At 50.2% G+C, this 20,857-nt stretch overlaps 1 protein-coding gene across 1 annotated transcript in view; it reads left to right on the forward strand.

Annotated features, from left to right (window-relative positions):
- Positions 1-15,820, forward strand: part of LOC119855307 (cytochrome P450 26B1) — a 34,647-nt gene extending 18,827 nt beyond the window's left edge. Inside the window, exons 3-7 of the mRNA XM_038401081.2 lie at positions 3,060-3,335; positions 4,579-4,734; positions 8,255-8,536; positions 12,874-13,262; positions 13,893-15,820. Of these exons, the coding sequence (XP_038257009.2) occupies positions 3,060-3,335; positions 4,579-4,734; positions 8,255-8,536; positions 12,874-13,262; positions 13,893-13,968 (1,179 nt within the window). The 3' untranslated portion in view covers positions 13,969-15,820. The remainder of the gene's footprint in view (positions 1-3,059; positions 3,336-4,578; positions 4,735-8,254; positions 8,537-12,873; positions 13,263-13,892) is intronic.
- The last annotated feature ends 5,037 nt before the right edge of the window (positions 15,821-20,857 follow it).

Consider the following 20,857-nt stretch of genomic DNA (forward strand, 5'->3'; position numbering starts at 1 on the left):
TCTGGTTGCCAGGGTGGCTAACGAAGGTACCAGTGAGTCTGGCGGGGTGGGGCAGTTTGTTTTTGTGCTGCGCCCTCTCTTATGTTACACAGGCCATGGACCAATGGAACATGGGAAGGACTCCCAGCCATGTCGCTCTGGGTTGCTAGCCAACCTGCCGGTGGTGGTGAAGTAGAAGGGATCCCTGGAGGGGCTAGGGTTTGAAAAGTACTTTTGGCTGCTGTAGGATGGAGGAAGCTATACAAATAAATGTCTTCTGCAACAGTGCTGAGGACTCTGTATGGCACTCTTCTCCTTCAAAGAGACATTAACCCTCCCACCGTGCTGCACAACCACGATCACTTGCTACTTCACGATGGCTCCAGGGGTAGAACTGGCTGCTCCTGCTCCAAAGCACATGCTCCCTGCTGTGCTCCCTGCAGGAGAATCATGCATCCACAGGCACAGTTAGGGGACTATGGCACACAGCTCAACAGTCCTGATTTCACCCAGAAAAGGGCAGTGGTGTGCAGTAACACACACACTGTTGTTTTTTATTGCTTGCACACCAGTAGCAACTAGAGGCCCCAGCTGAGATCAGGGTTCCATTGTGCTGGGTGCTGCACAGAGACAGGGTAAGAGACAGTCCCGGCTTTGAAGAAGTTAAAATCTAAATAGGCAGAACAGGAGAAAAAGGTGGAAGGAAGGACGTGTCATTATCTCAATTTTACAGATGGGGAACTGAGGCACAGAGATTTTATGTGACTTGCCCAAGGTCACACAAGAAGTCTGTGGTGGAGCAGGGACTTGAACCTGGTCTCCGGAGTCCCAATCTGGAGCCTGAACCCCAGCTCATTCAATGTCGTATCAGTACCGTGTTTCAGATGGGGGAAACTGAGGCATGGGGAAGGTTAAATGTTTTGTCCAAGCTCTCGTAAAGCATCAGTGTCAGAACCAGAACTCCCAGGGGCTGATTCTAGGGGAGTTGCTTGTATGCAACAGCTGGAGATTTGGGTTCAGGAGTTCCTGATGCCCAGGCCGGTGCTGCTGGGCCATATCTTGCTTTACCAAATCTACTCTCCTTCAACACAACATCATGAAGATCCAAGATCACTTGAGCTTCTTTCAAGAGAAGGAGCCGGGGGGGTTGAGCCTTTGGTTTCTGCCAGGCTGCCCCTGTCACTGGTTCTTCTGCCTGGGGGTTCCTTAGGCAGCTCTAGCAATTTGCCTGCACTGCCAGGCAGGGCAGGCAGAAATACACCCCTCTTTCCCCTTCTGTGTGATGGTGGCAGAGGTTTCCACTGTGCAGTAGCGCCTGGGCTCTGGGTGCCAACAATCACTAAGAGCCGCCAACATTTCTGCACCTGGCGCCGTATCAAAGCCTGATGTCCCGGTCACGACCACCAGGGAAATGTCTCTTTCCCAGCTACTGGAACTGGCCTACGCTTGTTTCTTTCTTTCCCCTCCCTGCTTGCCCTGGCCCAGGTGGCTCTTGGAGCATGAACAGGGGGGAGGCCTCATCTTTGTTTGGTGCAGCCTGGGCATTCGGGGATCTCGGAGTGGGGTGACTCGGTGGCTGGGCTTGGCAGTGCTGCTGTGTTGTCAGGTTTACTAGCTATGGTTTTTAGAAATGTGTCTTACCCACCCACACATGTCTCTTTCCAGGGCTTAAAAATAGACTAAGCCAAAGCGCCATGGGCCAAGCAGGCTCCGTGCTCCAGAAAGCAGGACAAGATCAATCCATTTTTCTTGTCCTTTTTGGCTCTTTCTCATCCCCCGTCTCTCTTTCTCCCACTCCCCCTTATTCTTTTCCTCCTCCCCCACCGGCTCTTGGCTGGATAATATTTTTTATTAACAGCCACAAAGCCTGCTTACCCTTCTTTCATGTCTTTCTTTGCTCCTCCCGTTCCGAGTTAGGGAAAAGCCCCTCCTGTCATCCAGCGCACCACGTGAAGGTCAGTACGTGTAGGGACTGGAGCACTTTATGAACCAGCGATTGTTGAGTCTCCAGGGCCAGGCTTTAAAGGGCCAGGGGTGTTATTTCACCAAACAAACTTCAGCAAGCGACGCCGAGCATTAGCAATGCAGGGTCACGGCCAGGAAAATGTTACCTTTCCCTTCCAGTGCTGACTGCGGGGGAAATTCTCACATTTACAGCTTTAAAGGTTACGTTCTTGGAGGGGCTTCGCCTGGGGTTTTTCTTTTTTTAATTTGATAAAATGGGGACCCGCCCCTCCCTCCCGGCAAGCCCTCTCATCTCCTCGGCATGAGCTGGAGGAGGTTGCGCCGTCACGTCTGACCTTTACCTTGGCGTGTGCTTCCCTCTACAGGGGCTTGATTTGATTTTGTTTTCTTGGTTCCTGGAGGCCCAGAGCGTGGCAGTGTGGGTGAGAGTTAATAAAAGTAAACAAACAGCGTTTTTCCACCCATGCTCTCTGGGATATGGGGTGGGGGGGTCAGAATGAAAGCATGTGCTGTGGAGTTAGCCAACTGGGATTATAGCAGAGGGGAAGGGATGCGGGGAGAGAGCAGAGAACATTCCTTGCATTGCTGGGGTCCTCGCGTAACATACAGGCCCTGTAGCAGAAGGGGGAGCTGGGTCTGTCCACTCCAGAGCTGACTCAATTGCAGCGTTTAGAAAAATACTGTCTGTTGACATAGACTTTCTTCTCTCTCTCTCACTGTTTTGTTATTGTAGGGTCACTCATGAGTGCTGGGGCTCGGCATACTAGTTGGTGGTTGTAGGGTTGCCCATGCACTGGTTTATTGTTAGAGGGTCTTTCACGAGCTCTGGAATTGGACACTGGACTGGGTTGTCTTCCTGGCTCTGCCACTGACCTACTCGGTGACTTTGGGGAAGTCATTTTCCTTCCCACGCGTTGCCATCTTGCTTATTTAGATTGTGAGCATTCTCCGGCCAGGATCTTATATTACTGCTTGTCTGCACAGCACCTAGCACAATGGGATCCTTGCGCTCCACTGGTGTCCTTAGACGCCATTTAACACAAGCAATACTTGGCTATTAGGGAAGGCTGGAAGACCTTGGGTTCATCTCTATCTATGTATGGTTTGTATTGCAGGTATTCTCCAAAATCTTCAGCCATGAAGCCCTGGCGAGCTACCTCCCGAAGATCCAGTTGGTGATCCAGGATACGCTCCGGATGTGGAGCAGCAGCCCAGAATCCATCACTGTCTATTACGAGGCGCAGAAGCTCACCTTCCGCATGGCCATCCGTGTCCTGCTGGGTTTCTGTATCTCTGATGAGGAGCTCACCCGACTCTTCGAGGTCTACCAGCAGTTTGTGGAGAACGTCTTCTCGCTGCCCGTGGATCTGCCCTTCAGTGGCTACCGGCGGGTAAGGGGCTCCTCTAGCACCATGTATGGTCATGATTTTGAGCTAGTGACACTGAGCCTAGCTTGGAAGGATGGTCTAATGGATCTGGCACTGAACTGGTATTCAGGAGACCTGGGTTGAACTCCTGTCTCTGCCTCAAGCTTCCTATGTGACCTTGGGCAAGTCACTCTGCCTCAGTTCCCCACCTGTAAATGGGGGATAATAGTCCCCTGTCACACAGGGGTGTCAAGAATAACACTTATTAATGATTGGGAGGTGCTCAGATACTGCAGTGATGAGGGCCACACTTAGATGATGGAGGTGGGAAGGAACCAGAAATTTCTGGCCTTGAAGGAGAAGGCAGTGAGGTCCAGTGGACAGGGGCCTGAGCTCCTGTGCTTGGCTTTTTTTGTTAGTCTCTCTATTATGCTAGCGCCTAGGACTGCCAATCAAGGTTCCATTTCGCTAGGTGCTGTACAGCTCAATATAAAGGAGGATAAGGTGCTGGCTTTTCTGATTATTTTGATGTGTGACTTTGCCATTATTGTCCGAGTGCATGTCCTTTGACCTCTCTCTGCCCCGCCTTTTCCCCTGTAGAAAAGGGATAGAATGGATCCATCAACTGAAAAATGGCCTTTTCCTAATTTCTAGCTTCTTTCCAGTCTTTGAATGAAACACTGAGCGGGGAAAAATCGGTTTTCAAAAATGAAAGCCCAGAAAATTTAGAAAGAAATGAAAATTCTTCATTTCTCTTGAAATTCGTTGCAATATTTATAATTTTCCGACCTGCCCTAAAGTTGGGGATATAGACGTCAACCTGCCTTTTAAAGCACTTTTCAGGTTCTCTGCAGAAAAACACTAGATAAGAACACAGTGGCATTGCAAAACTGAGATTCTTTTAGTGAGAGAGCTAGTTTGGGAATTTGATTGAGTTCTTGGGAAGAGAACTCCTTCAGAGGAATTGGATAAATTCCTTGGAGGTAAAGTTTTCTAAAGATTTGTGGGACATGGAGTGGAGTGGGGGGAGGGAGGGGGTATAAATTGCAGATAATCGTTGTGGCTCTCACTTTAAAACACGACATTCATACAGTGGTGCCAATAGACTTTTGTGGAATCTTGCATATTTGGGTCCTTCGTCTGCACTGGGATAAACCTGGAGTTATTCCACTCATGTCAAAAGGACTTTTGCCCAGGACTGATTTTTCAAGGATTTCAACTCCTGCTGAGTGGCTATTTCATGGACCGATGGCTTGCTGTTTTGCAGGGGATCCGAGCTCGGGAGACTTTGCAGAAGGGGCTGGAGAAAGCCATTCGGGAGAAACTGCAGAACACGCAGGGCAAGGACTATTCTGATGCCCTGGACATCCTGATAGAAAGCGGCAAGGAGCATGGCAAAGAGCTGACCATGCAGGAGCTGAAGGTAAGAGCAGGGTCTTCCCTGGGGAAGGTCAGCCTTGGGTTAATTCCTCCCTTAAGTCGCCATTGGTTAGGGTCGGTTTCCTCCCCAATCCCCCACAGCTGTGTCCATCCCACCCACTCCATGTGATTGGCAGGTAGCTTCTGCTCAAGAACAGCACCAGCTGGGATCACCCGGGGCAGACTGGCATGGAAGGAAAGGAAGCAGCAGAGCTGTGTGGAGGCTCAGGGCTGGATTAATGGAGGGTGATGAAGGGCCGGATTGAGAGGCCTTGGCAGAGCTGGGGGGAGAACTCCAGGATTGGAATAGCAGGGGTGTATTAGCAAAGCCACGTGCAAGCATTTGCACAGCACCCACCTGGACTCTGTGTGGATCAAACCCAGTGCCAGCAGACCATTCTTTTTCCTAAGAGCCACATTTATGTGCAGATCCTGTCCAGGCTTTGGGGAAGAGCATTTCTGGGGATTATTATTATTACAGAGCAGCACTCTCTCAAGCATTTAACGGACATTAACTAAGCCTCATGGTGCCACTGTGAGGCTGGTCAGGATTATTATCCTCAGTTGTACAGGTGGGGAAACTGAGGCACTGAGTGTCTGTCAGAGAGTCTGTCTGGCCCAGGATTAGAACTTGGGCATCCTTGGTGCCTAGACCTGTGCTTGGACCAGTAGCCTCCCCCTACACTCAGTTAATGACTGCCCAGGGTCCATCAGCTCCTTCTAGCCCATTGTTAACCTGCAGGAATGCCCTGCAGCTTGACTATTTATTTCTGTTGGACTGAACATTGGCTCAAAATCAGTGAGTAGCTATAAATTGCAGGGCAGCCATGTGGAGAGGGAGAGGAAAGAAAGGCCACTGGGGAATCTTGGGGGTCTTTTCTGCTTCCCGTGACATGTAAACAAACTGAATGGGGATATTTCTGTCCATGCAGCTCATCATGCGGGGTGCTTTCTTCTCCCTTTGGAATGAAGTTTGTCCTTTTCCCTGAGTGCATGCTAAATCTGTGGGAGGTGGGGGGGGGGGGGCAAAGACCACATGAGAAAGAAGAACCCTAAGTAAGACAGTGCTGGATAGGAGTGTTTTAGGGTGGCTGTTGTTTGAAAACTTCCAGAGCCATCAGCCCACCGTCTGGCACGGAAAGGCTGCGCACAGACTGGAATGCTTCGCAAGGGGGCAGAGGCTTTGATACCATGGGCACCAGTGCAAACCCATCCCAGGCCTTTGTCAGCGGTCTCAGGAGACAGGCCTAGGACTGACTGAGCCTATGGAAACCCAGGCTGCTTTCCAGGGGGTGGCACTGCGCAGGTCAGAAATGGTATAGCCAGTGGTGAACTGGAGCCGGTTGTTAAATTTAGAAGCCCTTTTAGAACCGGTTGTTTCAAGGACAAAGACCACATTTAGCTGGCCAAAAGTGGCATCTTAGGTGCCGACTCCACGGGTGCTCCAGCCCTGGAGCACCCAAGGGGAAAATTTGGTGGGTGCAGAGCACCCACCGGCAGCTCCCCGCCCCACCCCCGGTCCCAGCTCACCTCCGCTCTGCCTCCACCTCCTCCCCTGAACGCGCCGCCCCGCTCTGCTTCTCCGCCCCCCCCCCAGGCTTCCCACAAATCAGCTGTTCGCGCGGGAAGCCGGGGGGCTGAGAAGCAGGCGGTGGCTTCACACTCAGGCCCAGGGAGGCAGAGCGGAGGTGAGCTGGGGCAGGGGGGCGCGAGGAGGGCTGCCTGCGCTGCAGCAGGTAACCCGGGGGGGGCACGCAGGGAACTGCTCCCCGCCCCAGCTCACCTCCGCCACCCTCAGCCTGAGTGTGAAGCTGCTGCCTGCTTCTCAGCCCTTCCCGGGTTCCCGCGCGAACAGCTGATTCATGGGAAGCTGGGGGGGGGGTGGAGAAGCAGCACGGGGCGGCGCGTTCTGGGAGGAGGCGGAGCGGAGGTGAGGTGAGCTGGGGCCGGGCGCGGGGTTGGGAGCTGCCGGTGGGTGCTCTGCACCCACCAATTTTCCCCGTGGGGGCTCCAGCCCCAGAGCACCCAGGTAGTCGGTGCCTAAGGTGCCACTTTTGATGTGATCAGTGGGGGAGCAGCTGCTCCCCCCCAGCTACACTCCCCCGCCCCCAGGAGCCAGAGGGATCTGCTGGATGCTTCCTGGGAGCTGCCCCAGGTAAGCACTGCCGGGACTCCCCACCTCGCCCCCCCGCAGGTCCCTCCAGCTCTTAGGGGTGGGGTGGCCCACTAGATCCTCCTGCCCGGTTCTGGGGGCAGTCAGGGGACAGGGGAGGGGGGTTGGATGGGGCAGGGGTCCTGGGGGGGGAGTCAAGGAACGCGGGGAGTTGGATGGGGCAGGAGTCCCGGGGGGCAGGGATGGGCAACGACCCCCTCGTTGGGTGAGGAGGGAACCAGTTATTAAGATTTTGGCAGCTCATCACTGGGTGTAGGGCTTATTCATGGTGTAGATGGGTGTAAATTTTCTTTTCCAAACTGGACTTTGCACAGTTCCATCGGGGTGAAGGCAGGGCTGGGCCCAAGTCCCCTTCCAAAGCAGAGAGGGAATGTCTCCCTCTGGCTTAGTCAGCGGCTTGGAAAGAATCCTTGAAAGCTTAAGTGACTTGAGCAGGAGCCTTGGACCGAGCGACTGGTGAACGTGCTGTTCCCGAGTCGTCCTGTCTTGGCAGGCGGGGGGAAAGGCCCATTCGCGAGCCTGGGTGGCAGCTTGCAGGAGGAGCGGGGACGATGCTCGACCAGGGGATTGGAAATGCGGCCAAGCCCATTACGTCATGTGACGAGGAAGGAAGAAATGATCCGCCCAGGCTGCTGCTGGCTGCCTCATCCTCTCAGCTTGGCTGCCACGCTAAAGGCTTGGGCTGGGGATCCAGGCTCTGTGACCCTAGCTCTGCACAAGCTCCCAGTGGCCCTCAGACACCTCTCGTCTCGATGATGGTGGGGTTTTTTTTCCAATTGTGTGGCCTTCCTCTGGGGAAGATGAATTGTAACGTTCATGGAAGCGGGAGACTGAGCCAGGCACAGCGAGAGCTGGTTTTGTCGCAGCTTATTGGTACCCCTGTAGCACCTAGAAGTCCCCGTCAGGGATCTGGGCCCCGCCGTGCTAGGCTCTGTACGCACGCCCTGGAGAGAAGATCCCTGCCCTAAAGGGCGTACAAGCTAAGTACTGCAGGAGCTTCTACCAACCAGTTCTCCTGACGGTGCTGCCAGCACCCTGTGGTTCTGCTCTGTGGCACCTCCCATGGGTTACCCCGCTGACGTGCTGCAGCCCTGAGGAAAGCTTTCCTGTTGTGCCAAATTGTATGTTGCAAATAAAATCTCTTTGGGTACCAGGCTGAGGCTAAACCGAACTCCTTCCAGCTGTGGCCTAGTGCCAGGTTCTAGCTTCTGCTAGTGGACGGCTGGGGCATGAACCCATTTTAGCCTGTGCCCCATATGAAGCACGTAGTGCAGCAGTGTGCTGCATGGGGCCGGGTGCCTGAGGCTGTGACCCTCCCAGTGTATAACCCAGGGTTCCTTTTGGCCTTCAGGATGGCACCTTGGAGCTGATCTTTGCTGCCTACGCTACCACGGCCAGCGCCAGCACCTCTCTGATCATGCAGCTCCTGAAGCACCCTGGGGTCCTGGAGAAGCTTCGCGAAGAGCTCCGCAGCAAGGGCATCCTGCACAACGGGTGCATCTGCGAGGGCTCCCTCCAGCTGGACACCATCAGCAGTCTCCATTACCTGGACTGCGTGATCAAGGAGGTGCTACGTCTCTTCACCCCCATCTCCGGCGGGTACAGGACAGTGCTGCAGACCTTCGAGCTGGATGTGAGTACAACAGTCCAGGAGCCCTGTCATGTCTCACACACATTCTCCCCCGAAAAGGGACTTTGGAGTATTTTATAGAGACGTAGGCAGGAATCTCTGCACCTCCCTCTGGAATATAGCCACCTCTGGGGTGGAACCTGGCAGGTTTTACAACCGTGCAGGCCAATGTTACACAATTGTAGGACAGGAGGCAAGATGTGCCAGATCCATTTTAAACCATGGGGGAAAGCGAGTTAGGGAATAAGGTATTTCTCCCGAGTGTCCTTCTGACACTGGAGCTTGGCCAGATCTTGATGTGATCATAAGCACTAGGACCTGGGTTTACATTTCAGCAGAAATGCAAGACCATCCCTCCAATGGCATAGCACTACACAGGGGCATTGGCTGAATACAGACTCAGAAAGAACATAGGACTGGAAGGGACCTCCTGGATCACTGAGTCCAGTCCCTGCCATCACAGTCATATCATCCCGTTCATAAACCTCTCAAGCTCCCTCTTAAAACCAGTTTGGTTGTTTTCCGAGGCTGTTCCAGAATCTCCCTCATCTGATGATTAGAAACCTTCTTCACATTTCCAGCCTCAGTTTCCTCCTGGCCCGTTTATGCTCATTTGCTCTTGTGCCCTTGTCCTTTATTTTGAATAGCTCGTCACTCTCCCTGGTGTTCACCTGCTGATGTCCTGAGAGAGAGAGCAATCAGATCTCCTCTCAGCCTAAATAAGCCCAGCTCTTTTAGTCTCCTCTTGGAAGACAGGCTCTCCGGTCCCCTGATCATCCTAGTAGCCCTTCTCTGCACCTGTTCCAGTTCAAATTCCTCTTTCTTGAAGATGGGTGACCAGAACTGTGTACCATATTTCAGATGGTGTCTTACCAGTGCCTTGTTCAGTGGCATAAATACCTTGCCTGATGCATCCTGGGATCACATCTATGGGTTTTTTTGTTTACAGGTGCATCACATTGGTGGTTCATAGTCATCCTGTGATTGACTAATACACCCAGATCTTTCTCCTGCTCTGACATTTCCAACTGATGAACCCCCAGGTTATAGCAGAAATTCTTGTTATTAGAGGGCCACTTTCTGCTGACTCACCAGTACTACGTGCTTGTATCACCCTGGCTTTTTTCCCCTCAGAGGTGTCTTATCCAATGACTGTTCTCACTCAGACCTGCTTAGCTCATGAAATCAGACCAGATCTAACTCTTGCACTGGTGTGGTTGCAGTCTAGTGGATCCCGAACATTAACCCACAGAGGATGCTGAGTCATCCAGGTAGAATGCCCTTACTCTGCAAGAACACCTGAACAGTCCATTGATCAATGGAACATTACAAGATGTACAATGTGCTACAATCAATGGCAATATATTATATATATGTAGGAAGTATAATCTGTCTAACAAACTTGAATGCAAGTGAAAGGTTCTACCACATACAGGCTGGTGCAAAACTTCTGAAAGCTGGAAACTGATAGATATATATTTGATGTTGTATTTATTTTGCAACCAGGCCTGTAGGGATGTAGAACTATCCACCTGACAATTTGTGTGCTTATCTGTGAACAAGTCTGAATGTTGAGGCAGAGTATGGAAAATATCTTTTTCTTTTTTAAACACTTCCTACATAACTCAAAAATGGTTGAACAGATTTTGCTCAAACTTCCAAACAAAGGAACCTAGAAACTACTCTACTTGACCAGAAAGACCACAGGTCTGATCGCATAAATCTCCTTCCAAGCTAGTTCTTCCCTTTGTCACATCCAATCTAAATGAGAGGCTGTCCCAGCATGTTCTGCAAGGCACGTGAGCCGCCCTTGGTATAGTTTCCATCAGAGTCACTGGGGAATCTTGCATGTAGAAGTCTGCCTGTACTGGATGTGTCAAGGAAAGATGCCTTGTAGTAGTCAATTGTAGAATAATCTGCCCATTGGGGAAGCTTAAAAAAAAGTCAGTTGTGGGTTGAGATCAAACATGGACAATTCCAGCCCCCCAAGGAGAGTTTTTCAGAAAGTTATAAGGAAGTGAAAATTGGGTGGAAGAGTTTTTATAGAAAGTTCTCCCATAACCTGAACTATCCAGCAAACATGGTAGTATAGTAATGCATTCCCAGCAGTGGAGGTCATAGAAACACTGGAGATCTAGAGACACAATATATCTGTCTTGGGGTTTTATACTGCGACCTATCACTGTCGCATCTGAGCGTCTTCCACATAAAATCAATAGTGAAGTCTGCAGTGGACTTTATGGAGTCTCTGCCTCTTCTCCCTTTTCAGAGTCAAAGCTTTGCTTGGAGTAGTTTTTTGGTGAGAGGGTAGGGGTTTGGAGTAGAAGAGATATTTGTCCTGTGAATCTGACCTATGGTAAAAGGCTTTCTCAAAGAGGAAAGTTTTTGCAATATATGAAATCTCCTTTTTAGGAGGAGATCAGGTGACCTCATTTATTGCAAAAGCATTTGCCCAATCGCACACAGGACATTTGTGTTTGTCTACACGTTGACGCACGTTCCTGCGCTGACTTGTGCACCATGATATTACAGGGGTTGCACACAACAGCCCAACTCTTGTGTGACTCGCAAGCCACTTAGCAATTTAGTCAGGATCTGGCCCGCAGAGAGGACAATTTAAAGTCATATTGCTGGCAGATCAGTGCAATTACTCTGGATTTACACTAGTGGAACTGAGATCAGAATCTAGCCCATCATTTGGCACCAGAACTTTCAGGCAACCAAAGGGGAGAATAGTTTGATGAAACTTTGGCGAGAAACATGTGGCGATCTCTGAAGCCAGAGATTGCGGTGTGACGGCGGAAAGGGGCAAAGGGAAGTTACAGATTTTTGGATGATAGGGATATTACTATCATAATGGATGGAATTTTGTGCTAGCAAAAGTGAATCTCAAGACCTGTCAGTCATAGTAAACCCTGCTAATGGCATGATTTGAGGCTGAAACCTTTTCAAGTAAGCAGGGGATGATAAATCACCCTTCTTTCTCATCAGTGCATTCTCTGCACAACCACGCACTCACTTACACATTATGGGTGTGTGACAATACGTGTGTGTATGAATAGGTGTGTGTATGAATAGGTGGCTACTATACAACTTATCTGGGCACTTGTTTGGGGAGCTCTGAATAATGTGAGGAATACCGCAGAAATGGGAGAAAATTTTTCCCCTTTGCCATATGGTGGGCTAGACGGTGATGTCTGTTTCACTGGTTAAATCTAAAGCTTATGGAGTTACTCCAGATTTAATAAAAGAGGGACAATGATTAAAGGGAAAGCAGTGATTTAAAGCTAGCTAGTTTTCAAAAAGGAGTTAGAAGTAGTTCTATGTTCTACCCTTACCTCAGCTACCCTCTACAGTTCCTTGTGCTTTTACAGGCACACTTTTTTTTTTTCTCCTTTTTTTGCAAATTCACTCTTCTCTTCTTGGGAAAGACCAACACAAGCACCAAGGGAAGCACAGATTCTAATCCTGCAACCACTTGCACGCACGAGAAAAGGTTGCACTGGTGGCAAAGTGTCTGCTGGATTGGAGTTTAGCTGTACTCCACCAAGGACTCATCAAAACTGACTATTCACATTCACTAATGTACAAATTAGTATTTGTTTGTATTACGATAGTGCCTCCAGGTCCCAGCTGAAGTCAGTGCCCCCTTACACCAGGTGTTGTACAGACATGCAGTGAGAGACAGTCCCTGCCCCAAAGAGCTTGCAGTCTAAATAGAGAAGTCTGATAAAGGAAGAGAGGGGAAACAGAAGCACAGAGAAAGAAATGATTTGCCAGGGTCACCCAGCAGGAGAACTGCAGTGCTGGGACGAGAACCTGGGTTTCTTGACTCCCAGTCCAGCATCCTACATACTAGATCACACTGACTGAAAACAAACTGGGAAAAATAAAGTTGTTCTGTCGTTAAATTCTGGATATCTTGGGTGCCACATGTAATGATAGTAGGTAAAAATATTTCAGACAGAAGGACTTTCACGCTGACCGAAGTCCTTTTAAGTGTCTTTGTTCTGCATTTATACAGCGCTGAGCACAACAGGGTCTTGGTCCGTAACTGGGGATTGTATGCACTACCACAATACAAATAAATAATTGATTCCCCAGGAGGTCAGAAAGAGAACCCCACAGTCCTACCCTAATCACAAGGCAGGGTGTTTTCACATTAAGCCTTCAGTATATTCTATTGATGATCGGGGATCTCAAACAGAGTCCCCAGTATCAGCAGTGTCTCCGCTCACCCGTGCAGTGGCTTTGCTCAGCTCACGTGGTCTCATTCTGTGGGTGGCTATGTTACCGTTGACACATTCTTGTTTTTCTCTCCCCCATCTCCCTCTCTGTAGGGCTTTCAGATCCCCAAAGGCTGGAGCGTCATGTACAGCATCCGGGACACGCACGACACCGCCCCAGTATTCAAGGATGTGGATGTCTTTGACCCTGACCGCTTCGGGCAAGACCGTACCGAAGACAAAGACGGCAGGTTCCACTACCTCCCCTTTGGTGGGGGCATACGGACCTGTCTCGGCAAGCACCTGGCCAAGCTTTTCCTCAAGGCACTAGCCATTGAGCTGGCCAGCACGAGCCGGTTTGAGCTAGCCACCAGGACTTTCCCTAGAATCATGCTGGTCCCTGTGGTCCACCCTGTCGATGGACTCAAGGTCAAATTCTTTGGACTGGATTCCAACCAGAATGAGATTCTGACGGAGACAGAAGCCATGCTCGGGGCAACAGTGTAAGCCGACTTTTCCTTCACCAGGGAGGGCCAACGGGGGTGGGTGGGTAAAGGGACAGAATGAAAGGAGAAAAAAGGAAAAGAAGCTTCTTCACAACACTAACCTTGCAGAACCTCCTGGTCGAGACTTTCTCCCACAGCAAAGCTGCCAAAATGATTGTTATTTCTGTGGGGAAAGTACAAGGAGATTGGCTGGTTTGGTTTTTTTGTTTTGTTTTGTCTTAAGAAGAATTTCAAACACTAGTAGAGCTGGGACTGCCTGACCATACACAATATATAAATATTATATATATATATATATATATATATATATATATATATATATATCTTTCTGCTGCAAGGAGGAGGGCAGAGGACGCCTGCTGTGGGAAAAGCTTTTGAAATTAGCTAGCGATCAGAGGTCTGACTGCCCCACGCGCCTCCTTAGAACCAGGTCAGGGGGTGTTGGTGAGATCTGATGGCAGGCTCCTACCTCTGGTGGCCTTTGATCTTTTTGAATAGCGTTAAATTAGTTGGTGATAAGTGTTTGTTTTGTTTTGCTTTCTTTGGAGAGAACGAAGAACAAATCCCCCCCACTCCCAATCCCTAAACCCTTCTAAACGCTTTCCACTTCTGATTTGTCTCTCGCAGCATGTGGGGAAAAGAACTCTGTGTTCAGATGACAGCAGCACCTGCTCACAAATGCTGGGAAGTGCATTCTGGGTAACGGCACGCAAACTGAACCTGGCCCCAGTTTAGCTTTTGGCATGGCCATTGGTGTTGCTGCAGAGGACCACTGGGCCACTAAACGCGGCAGGGTCAGCTGGACAGGGTGTTTTATTCTGCCTATGCTTTGTGAACAAGAAAGCCATTTGATCTGTTCTGTGGGACAAAGAAGTGGCCAAATTTTGCCCTCTGATAGGAGTCTCTCATCTGCTTCAGTGAGGGCTGATCTCATTTCAGAGGGTAGAACTGGGGTCTCCGATGTGTCATATTTGAAGTTGCCTGGTGCTGCTACATGGCATGGTGTAACTGTCCATCCCCTCTAACCCCACCCTGTCTGATCCCTCCCAAACCCAGAGTTTTGCAGTGAGCTGTGTTGTTTTTGCCTTCTCTCCGGATCTCTCAGGCCCCTCGGTGTGTGCACTGAACTCTGAACCACATGTACTTTCATAAACTGTACTGGGGTGCTGCTAAGTAACGTGGCTCAGAGCACGCGGTTGTTTTGTTCATGGAACCGCTGCAGAACTAAGCCTCCAAAAATTAACTGGTAGTCACACCCACAGCTGCCACTGTCCCCTGCCCATAGAGGTGCTTGCATTAAAGAGTGTTGGAGATGGGTGGAAGGCTCCCTCTGAGCTAACCCTGCCCTCCGCCGCATCCAACTGAAGTGAGAAGCGGTCCTAGGAGTGTTTGTCAGGGCATGTGAGCTGCCATCACTGCAACCCCTTATTAGAAACACAGGGAATTTCGTATGCTGCCCAGTCACACTTGAACTGGGGGTGTTCCTCTGAAATAAGTGAGGCCTGTATTGTAGTGTTTGGATCCTTAGCATTCAGACGTGTTTGGATCTGGCGTTTTGGTTCAGGCCCATCTTGAATTTAAAAAAGTTACCAGTCTGATTTTCCCCTCCCCCGCCCCCCGAGGTGCTGGGCATGCCCAATTCCTGCTTCAGCTATCATGGTGGGTGCTCAGCACTTCTGCCCTGAGTCAGGAACAACATCTCTTTTTGCTTTACTAGTGGCAGAGCACAGGTTTGGCAGCTGGCACCAGGCAAACCACATGTATCGCTGCTACTTTGTGGCAGCCATGGTCAATGACTGGCAGTCTCAGGGAAGAGAAATCTCTCTCGCAATTGTCCAAGACAGGCATGCTGTTCATCTGAGCTGCAGGCACTGACTTTATACTGACCTTTCAGTGTGCTCACCCTCTCGCTCAGATATATTTGCTGTAACAGGGGCACCTCATACAGTTCATCGGGCAGAGAAGGAGAAACACAGGAGCCAGAGCTGAGAACTCCCTTGACCTGAGTGCCAATGAAACTGTTGTGGGTTAGCAGCTTCGTTTTTGTCAGGATAAGTCAGAGGAGCTGAAATCTGAAGGAAGGAGGGGCGGGAGCTTCCCACCAGGCTGGTGCAGGGTTTGCAGGGTTGGCTTTTGAAAACTGGGATGAGTCAGTGGAAGGCTCTAAGGCAGTGCTGAGTGAAAGATGCTGAAGGCTGCTCTAGCCAGCTGTTCATCCGTCCAGGATCAGTAAAGACTTTGGCGGTCCCCTGGAAGGGGAGACACTAAAGATTTAATCATCACTTTAAACTATGCTGCCAAAAATCATATAGAAGCGCATAGACCGACAAACACACACATGTATGAGCTCTGCTTCCATGAGTGCATGTGACTTTGGAGACTCAGTGTTAATGTGGTCGTTTCTGAGGCTTGCTGCTCTATAATCTCTCTGTGGCCGTTTCACAGAAGGTTTTTATTTTAACAGGGATTGGCCTGAACCAAGACTCTGTAGCCTCTGAACTCTGAAGTTCAGATCCAGATTCGGATTTGGCAGCTAGCCCGTAATCTCTATGGCTGTTTGAACCAAAACACAGATCTAAATCCTCCACAGCCATGTGTGGCTCAAGCTCATGTCCCACACTCAGAAAGTTTACAATCCAAGTTTGGGTCTTCACACTCTCTGGGTCTACCTTTTGATGGAAACTTCACAAGATCAGGCTTTCCTGTGAAATTTCTGCCATTCCCTGTCCCAGATAGAAATGTGTCAGTCTGTGGGTCTCCACGTATTTCCTCGTGATCCACCGAATTAAACATTTTGAGAATCATGGAGAAGAGGGCATTGGGAACGGAGATGGTCCACAGGATAAAAAAGCTAGAGAACCACTCTTTTTTTATAAAAAGAAAAGGAGTACTTGTGGCACCTTAGAGACGAACAAATTTATTAGAGCATAAGCTTTCGTGAGCTACAGCTCACGGCTCACGAAAGCTTATGCTCTAATAAATTTGTTAGTCTCTAAGGTGCCACAAGTACTCCTTTTCTTTTTGCGAATACAGACTAACACGGCTGCTACTCTGAAACCTGTGACTCTTTTTTTATATGTCATACCCAGTTTTCAGGCCTTGATAAATTCTGTTTTCAAGCTGTCTGTAAAAGCCACTTGCAACCCCACAATCTTTGTGAAAACATTATTTGGTGGGGACACAGAGGACAAGGGAAGGAGAAGAGGAGAAGTGAGAGGACATAGGTAATGAGAAAAGCAGGGTGGGGAGGGATAAAAGGCCTCATACGAAGTCCATTACAATTTTTCCATTGACTTCAATTGGCTTCAGATCAAATCCCGTCAAATAACCATTAGCAAAATGTTTTCTGAGATACTTTTAGAAGGGCATTGGACTCTCAGGAGATCAGTGAAGGGTTTTCATTTTTAAAAATTTCATTACAAAATAAAAACCAAACACGCTTTTGAATGAATAAATGACCAGAGAGAGATAATGTAAGATGCATACATCTATCTATTATATGTGTGTGTGTGTGTGTGTGCGCGTGTGTGTATTTTATTTAGACATAAATAGATCATGCTTTTGATTTACCATTCCTAACTAATATAACTTGACTAAAAAAAGTTGCTGCAGTGGGTTTGCAGAATAAAGCACTTTGAATCTCAGAATTTTTTTTCCTAGCACAGTCCAATTCGCTATAATATTATTTTATACACAAATGTTTTTGGTCTGTCTTTATAAACTATTATAAGTACTATTTTTGTTATAATTCAAAATAGATATTTAGTATAAAAGTTTTGCTGTTAAATATTTGTTATTTAGTAAGATATGAATTTTCTCTTTATTGTAAACTTTGTCTGGAAAAAATATTAATATGTTTTTATTGCAGTTGTTTTTAATCTTAAGAATAAGCACTTGTGGGGATTTTTTGGTTATGAAATTGGTGCCATGTGAACATGTGTTTCAGTCATGTGATTTTTAATATGTATATAATATTATGTGTCACATATTAAAATGGATGTTGTGTATTTTGTGATCTTAAAAAATAATCAATGTGGCTATTTTATAGACTTCCATAATAAAAGAGTTGAATCTCCTGACATTCTCTGTTTATTGCAGTTCTGCTAGATACCTCTTTAGGAAGTTATGGAAAATGACTGGTAGTCATTTTGGGACTTAATCCTACTCCCAGTATTTAGGATTTTGATTGTCCCCAAACTGCCTACTAGTGGGTTTCTCGTATCTGTGATACGTCTGGTACTGGCCACTGTTGGATATTGAACTAGATGCCTATGGGTCCAATCAAATCTGGCAATTCAAGCCCTATGTTACCATGCTGTGAAGTGTTCTCTTTTACCAACAGATCCATGCGATTAGCCCCTTGTGCTAGTACTGAGCCTCACTGGAGCTCCCACACAAGGACAAAGCTCTAATGCAAACACTTCCTCAACCCCTCTCCCACCAATAAGGGCTGGTTTACATTAGAAAATTAGATTGACCCATCTATTGTCACTCAGGGGTGTGAAAAATCCACACTGAGCGACATAGTTAGCCAATCTATATTCCCATGTAGACAGTGCTAGGTTGACAGAAGAATTCTCTCGACCCAGCTACCGCTTCTCAAGGAGATGGATTTACGATTCTCCTGTTGCTGTAGTAGGTGTGTACACTAAAGTGCTACAGCAATGCAGGTGCAGCTATGTTGCTGTGGAGTTTTAAACGCTGATATAGGCTAAGTCTCAGTCTGTTATCCAGAGGGACTGCTGCTAGGGAGAAAAAGACAATTCAGTCTCCACTAGGGTGACCAGACAGCAAGCGTGAAAAATCGGGATGGGGTTTGTGTGTGTGTGTGGGGGGGGGGGGGAGGGAGTAATAGAAGCCTATATAAGAAAAAGGCCCAAAAATTGGGACTATATCTATAAAATCCGGACATCTGGTCACCCTAGTCTCCACTGACCCATTCTTTGGCATCTCTGCTGGATTTTCATAGATTATAAAACTTGAAGGGGCCGCTATGATCACCTAGTCTGACCTACATAACACAGGGCACAGAACTTCCCTGAATTAATTCCTGTTTGAACTAGAGCAGATCTTTTGGAAAAACATCTGATCTTGATTTTAAAAATTGGCACTGATGGGGATCCACCACAACCTTTTATAAATTCTTCCAATGGTTAATTACTGTTAAAAATTTGCACCATTTTTTCAGTCAATTTGTTTTGCTTCATCTACCAACCACTGGATCATGTTATACCTTTCTCTGCTAGATTGAAGAGTCCTCTATTATAAAATGTTTGTATCCCATGTAAGTACTTATGAACTGTGATGAAGTCATCCCTTTACTTTCCTTAACTTTCTCTTTGTTAAACTAAATAGATTGAGCGTGAGCCTGCCCTAGAAAGCAGGTTTTCTAATTCTTTAATCGTTCTTGTGGCTCTTCTCTGAATCCTTTCCAATTTATCAACATCCTTCTTTAACTGTGGACACCAGAACTGGACACGGTATTCCAGCAGCAGTCACACCAGTGACTGACACAGAAAAACATAGCCTCCTCACTTCTACTCAAGATTCCCATTTATACATCCAATGATTGCATTAGCCCTTTAGGCCACTCCAGCATACTGGGACTTCACATTCAGAAGATTATCCACCATGATCCCCAAGTTCTTTTCAGTCACAGGATGGGATATTCTATCCTGGGAAATAGTAAGTATGGACTACAGTCTTTGTTCCTACATTTATTATCTTACATTTGATGTACTGAAATGTGTATTATTTACTTATGACAGGGGCGCTCCTCTCCCCACTGAAACTGGCCTCAACTTGTTTCACAATGACCAGAACTTTTAGAACTTATCCGTGTACTTGGCTCTCCCACATCCTGCAATGTAAGACACTCTCCCACCCCCAGCTGTCTGTCCTGCCCCCTCTTCCTGAACCTTTCCCTCCCAGGGTCCCCTCCCAGCTATCTGCCTCTGTCCCCCAGTTGTCTATCTCTGTCCCCCTCTTCCTGTCCCCTTCTCCTCTGGGTCTCCCCCCAGCCATATGCCTCTTCCTGTCCTTTTCCCCTGGGGTCCTTCCCAGCTGTCTGCCCATTCCCCCCCAGCTGTCTGTCTCTGTCCCCCTCTTCCTGCCCCTTCTCCTCTGGGTCTCCCCCCAGCCCTATGCCTCTGTCCCCTTCTTCCTGCCCTTTTCCCCTGGGGTCCCCCCCAGCTGTCTGCCTCTGCCCCCCTCTTCCAGCCTCTGCCCCCCAGCTGTCTGTCTGTCTGTCCCCCTCTTCCTGCCCCTTCTCCTCTGGGTCTCCCCCCAGCCCTATGCCTCTGTCCCCTTCTTCCTGCCCTTTTCCCCTAGGGTCCCCCCCAGCTGTCTGCCTCTGCCCCCCTCTTCCAGCCTCTGCCCCCCAGCTGTCTGTCTGTCTGTCCCCCTCTTCCTGCCCCTTCTCCTCTGGGTCTCCCCCCAGCCCTATGCCTCTGTCCCCTTCTTCCTGCCCTTTTCCCCTGGGGTCCCCCCCAGCTGTCTGCCTCTGCCCCCCTCTTCCAGCCTCTGCCCCCCAGCTGTCTGTCTGTCTGTCTGTCCCCCTCTTCCTGCCCCTTCCCTCCTGGAGCCCCCCCCCCGGTGTCTGCCCCGCCCCCCTCTTCCTAGGATCTCCCCAAGTGTCTGCCCCACCCCCCGGCTGCTTTCCCTCAGCCCCCGCCCGCAACGTGCGCGGGGCGCCACCCTCCCGTGGCCATAGAGATACGGCCAGCGGGCCTGCCCCCCCGGCGCCGCTCTATGCCGCCCAGAGCCCCGCGTCTCTATGGCCGTGGGGAAGGCGGCGCTCTATCGTGGGAGCCGACGGTCCTCCGGGGCCATAGAGCTCTTACCTAGAGCGCCCCCGAGGCGCGAGTCGAGGGACGGAGGGGCCCCTCCCAAGCCCCGCCCCGGGTAAAGGCGGGAGATGCTACGTCACAGGGTGCCCAGCGGGTGGGGGGCGCTGCCCCCCCAGGCAGGGGTCGGAGGGGGAAGCTCTGGGGGGAGGGGTGCAGCTGCCCCCCCCAGCCAGGGGTCGGAGGGGGAAGCTCTGGGGGGAGGGGTGCAGCTGCCCCCCCCAGCCAGGGGTCGGAGGGGGAAGCTCTGGGGGGAGGGGTGCAGCTGCCCCCCCAGCCAGGGGTCGGAGGGGGAAGCTCTGGGGGGAGGGGTGCAGCTGCCCCCCCAGCCAGGGGTCGGAGGGGAAGCTCTGGGGGGAGGGGTGCAGCTGCCCCCCCCAGCCAGGGGTCGGAGGGGGAAGCTCTGGGGGGAGGGGTGCAGCTGCCCCCCCAGCCAGGGGTCGGAGGGGGAAGCTCTGGGGGGAGGGGTGCAGCTGCCCCCCCCAGCCAGGGGTCGGAGGGGGAAGCTCTGGGGGGAGGGGTGCAGCTGCCCCCCCCAGCCAGGGGTCGGAGGGGGAAGCTCGGGGGGGAGGGGTGCAGCTGCCCCCCCAGCCAGGGGTCGGAGGGGGAAGCTCTGGGGGGAGGGGTGCAGCTGCCCCCCCAGCCAGGGGTCGGAGGGGGAAGCTCTGGGGGGAGGGGTGCAGCTGCCCCCCCCAGCCCGGGGTCGGAGGGGGAAGCTCTGGGGGAGGGGTGCAGCGGCCCCCCCCC

Source organism: Dermochelys coriacea, chromosome 4 (genome assembly GCF_009764565.3).
Source record: "Dermochelys coriacea isolate rDerCor1 chromosome 4, rDerCor1.pri.v4, whole genome shotgun sequence".
Taxonomy (NCBI): domain Eukaryota; kingdom Metazoa; phylum Chordata; order Testudines; family Dermochelyidae; genus Dermochelys; species Dermochelys coriacea.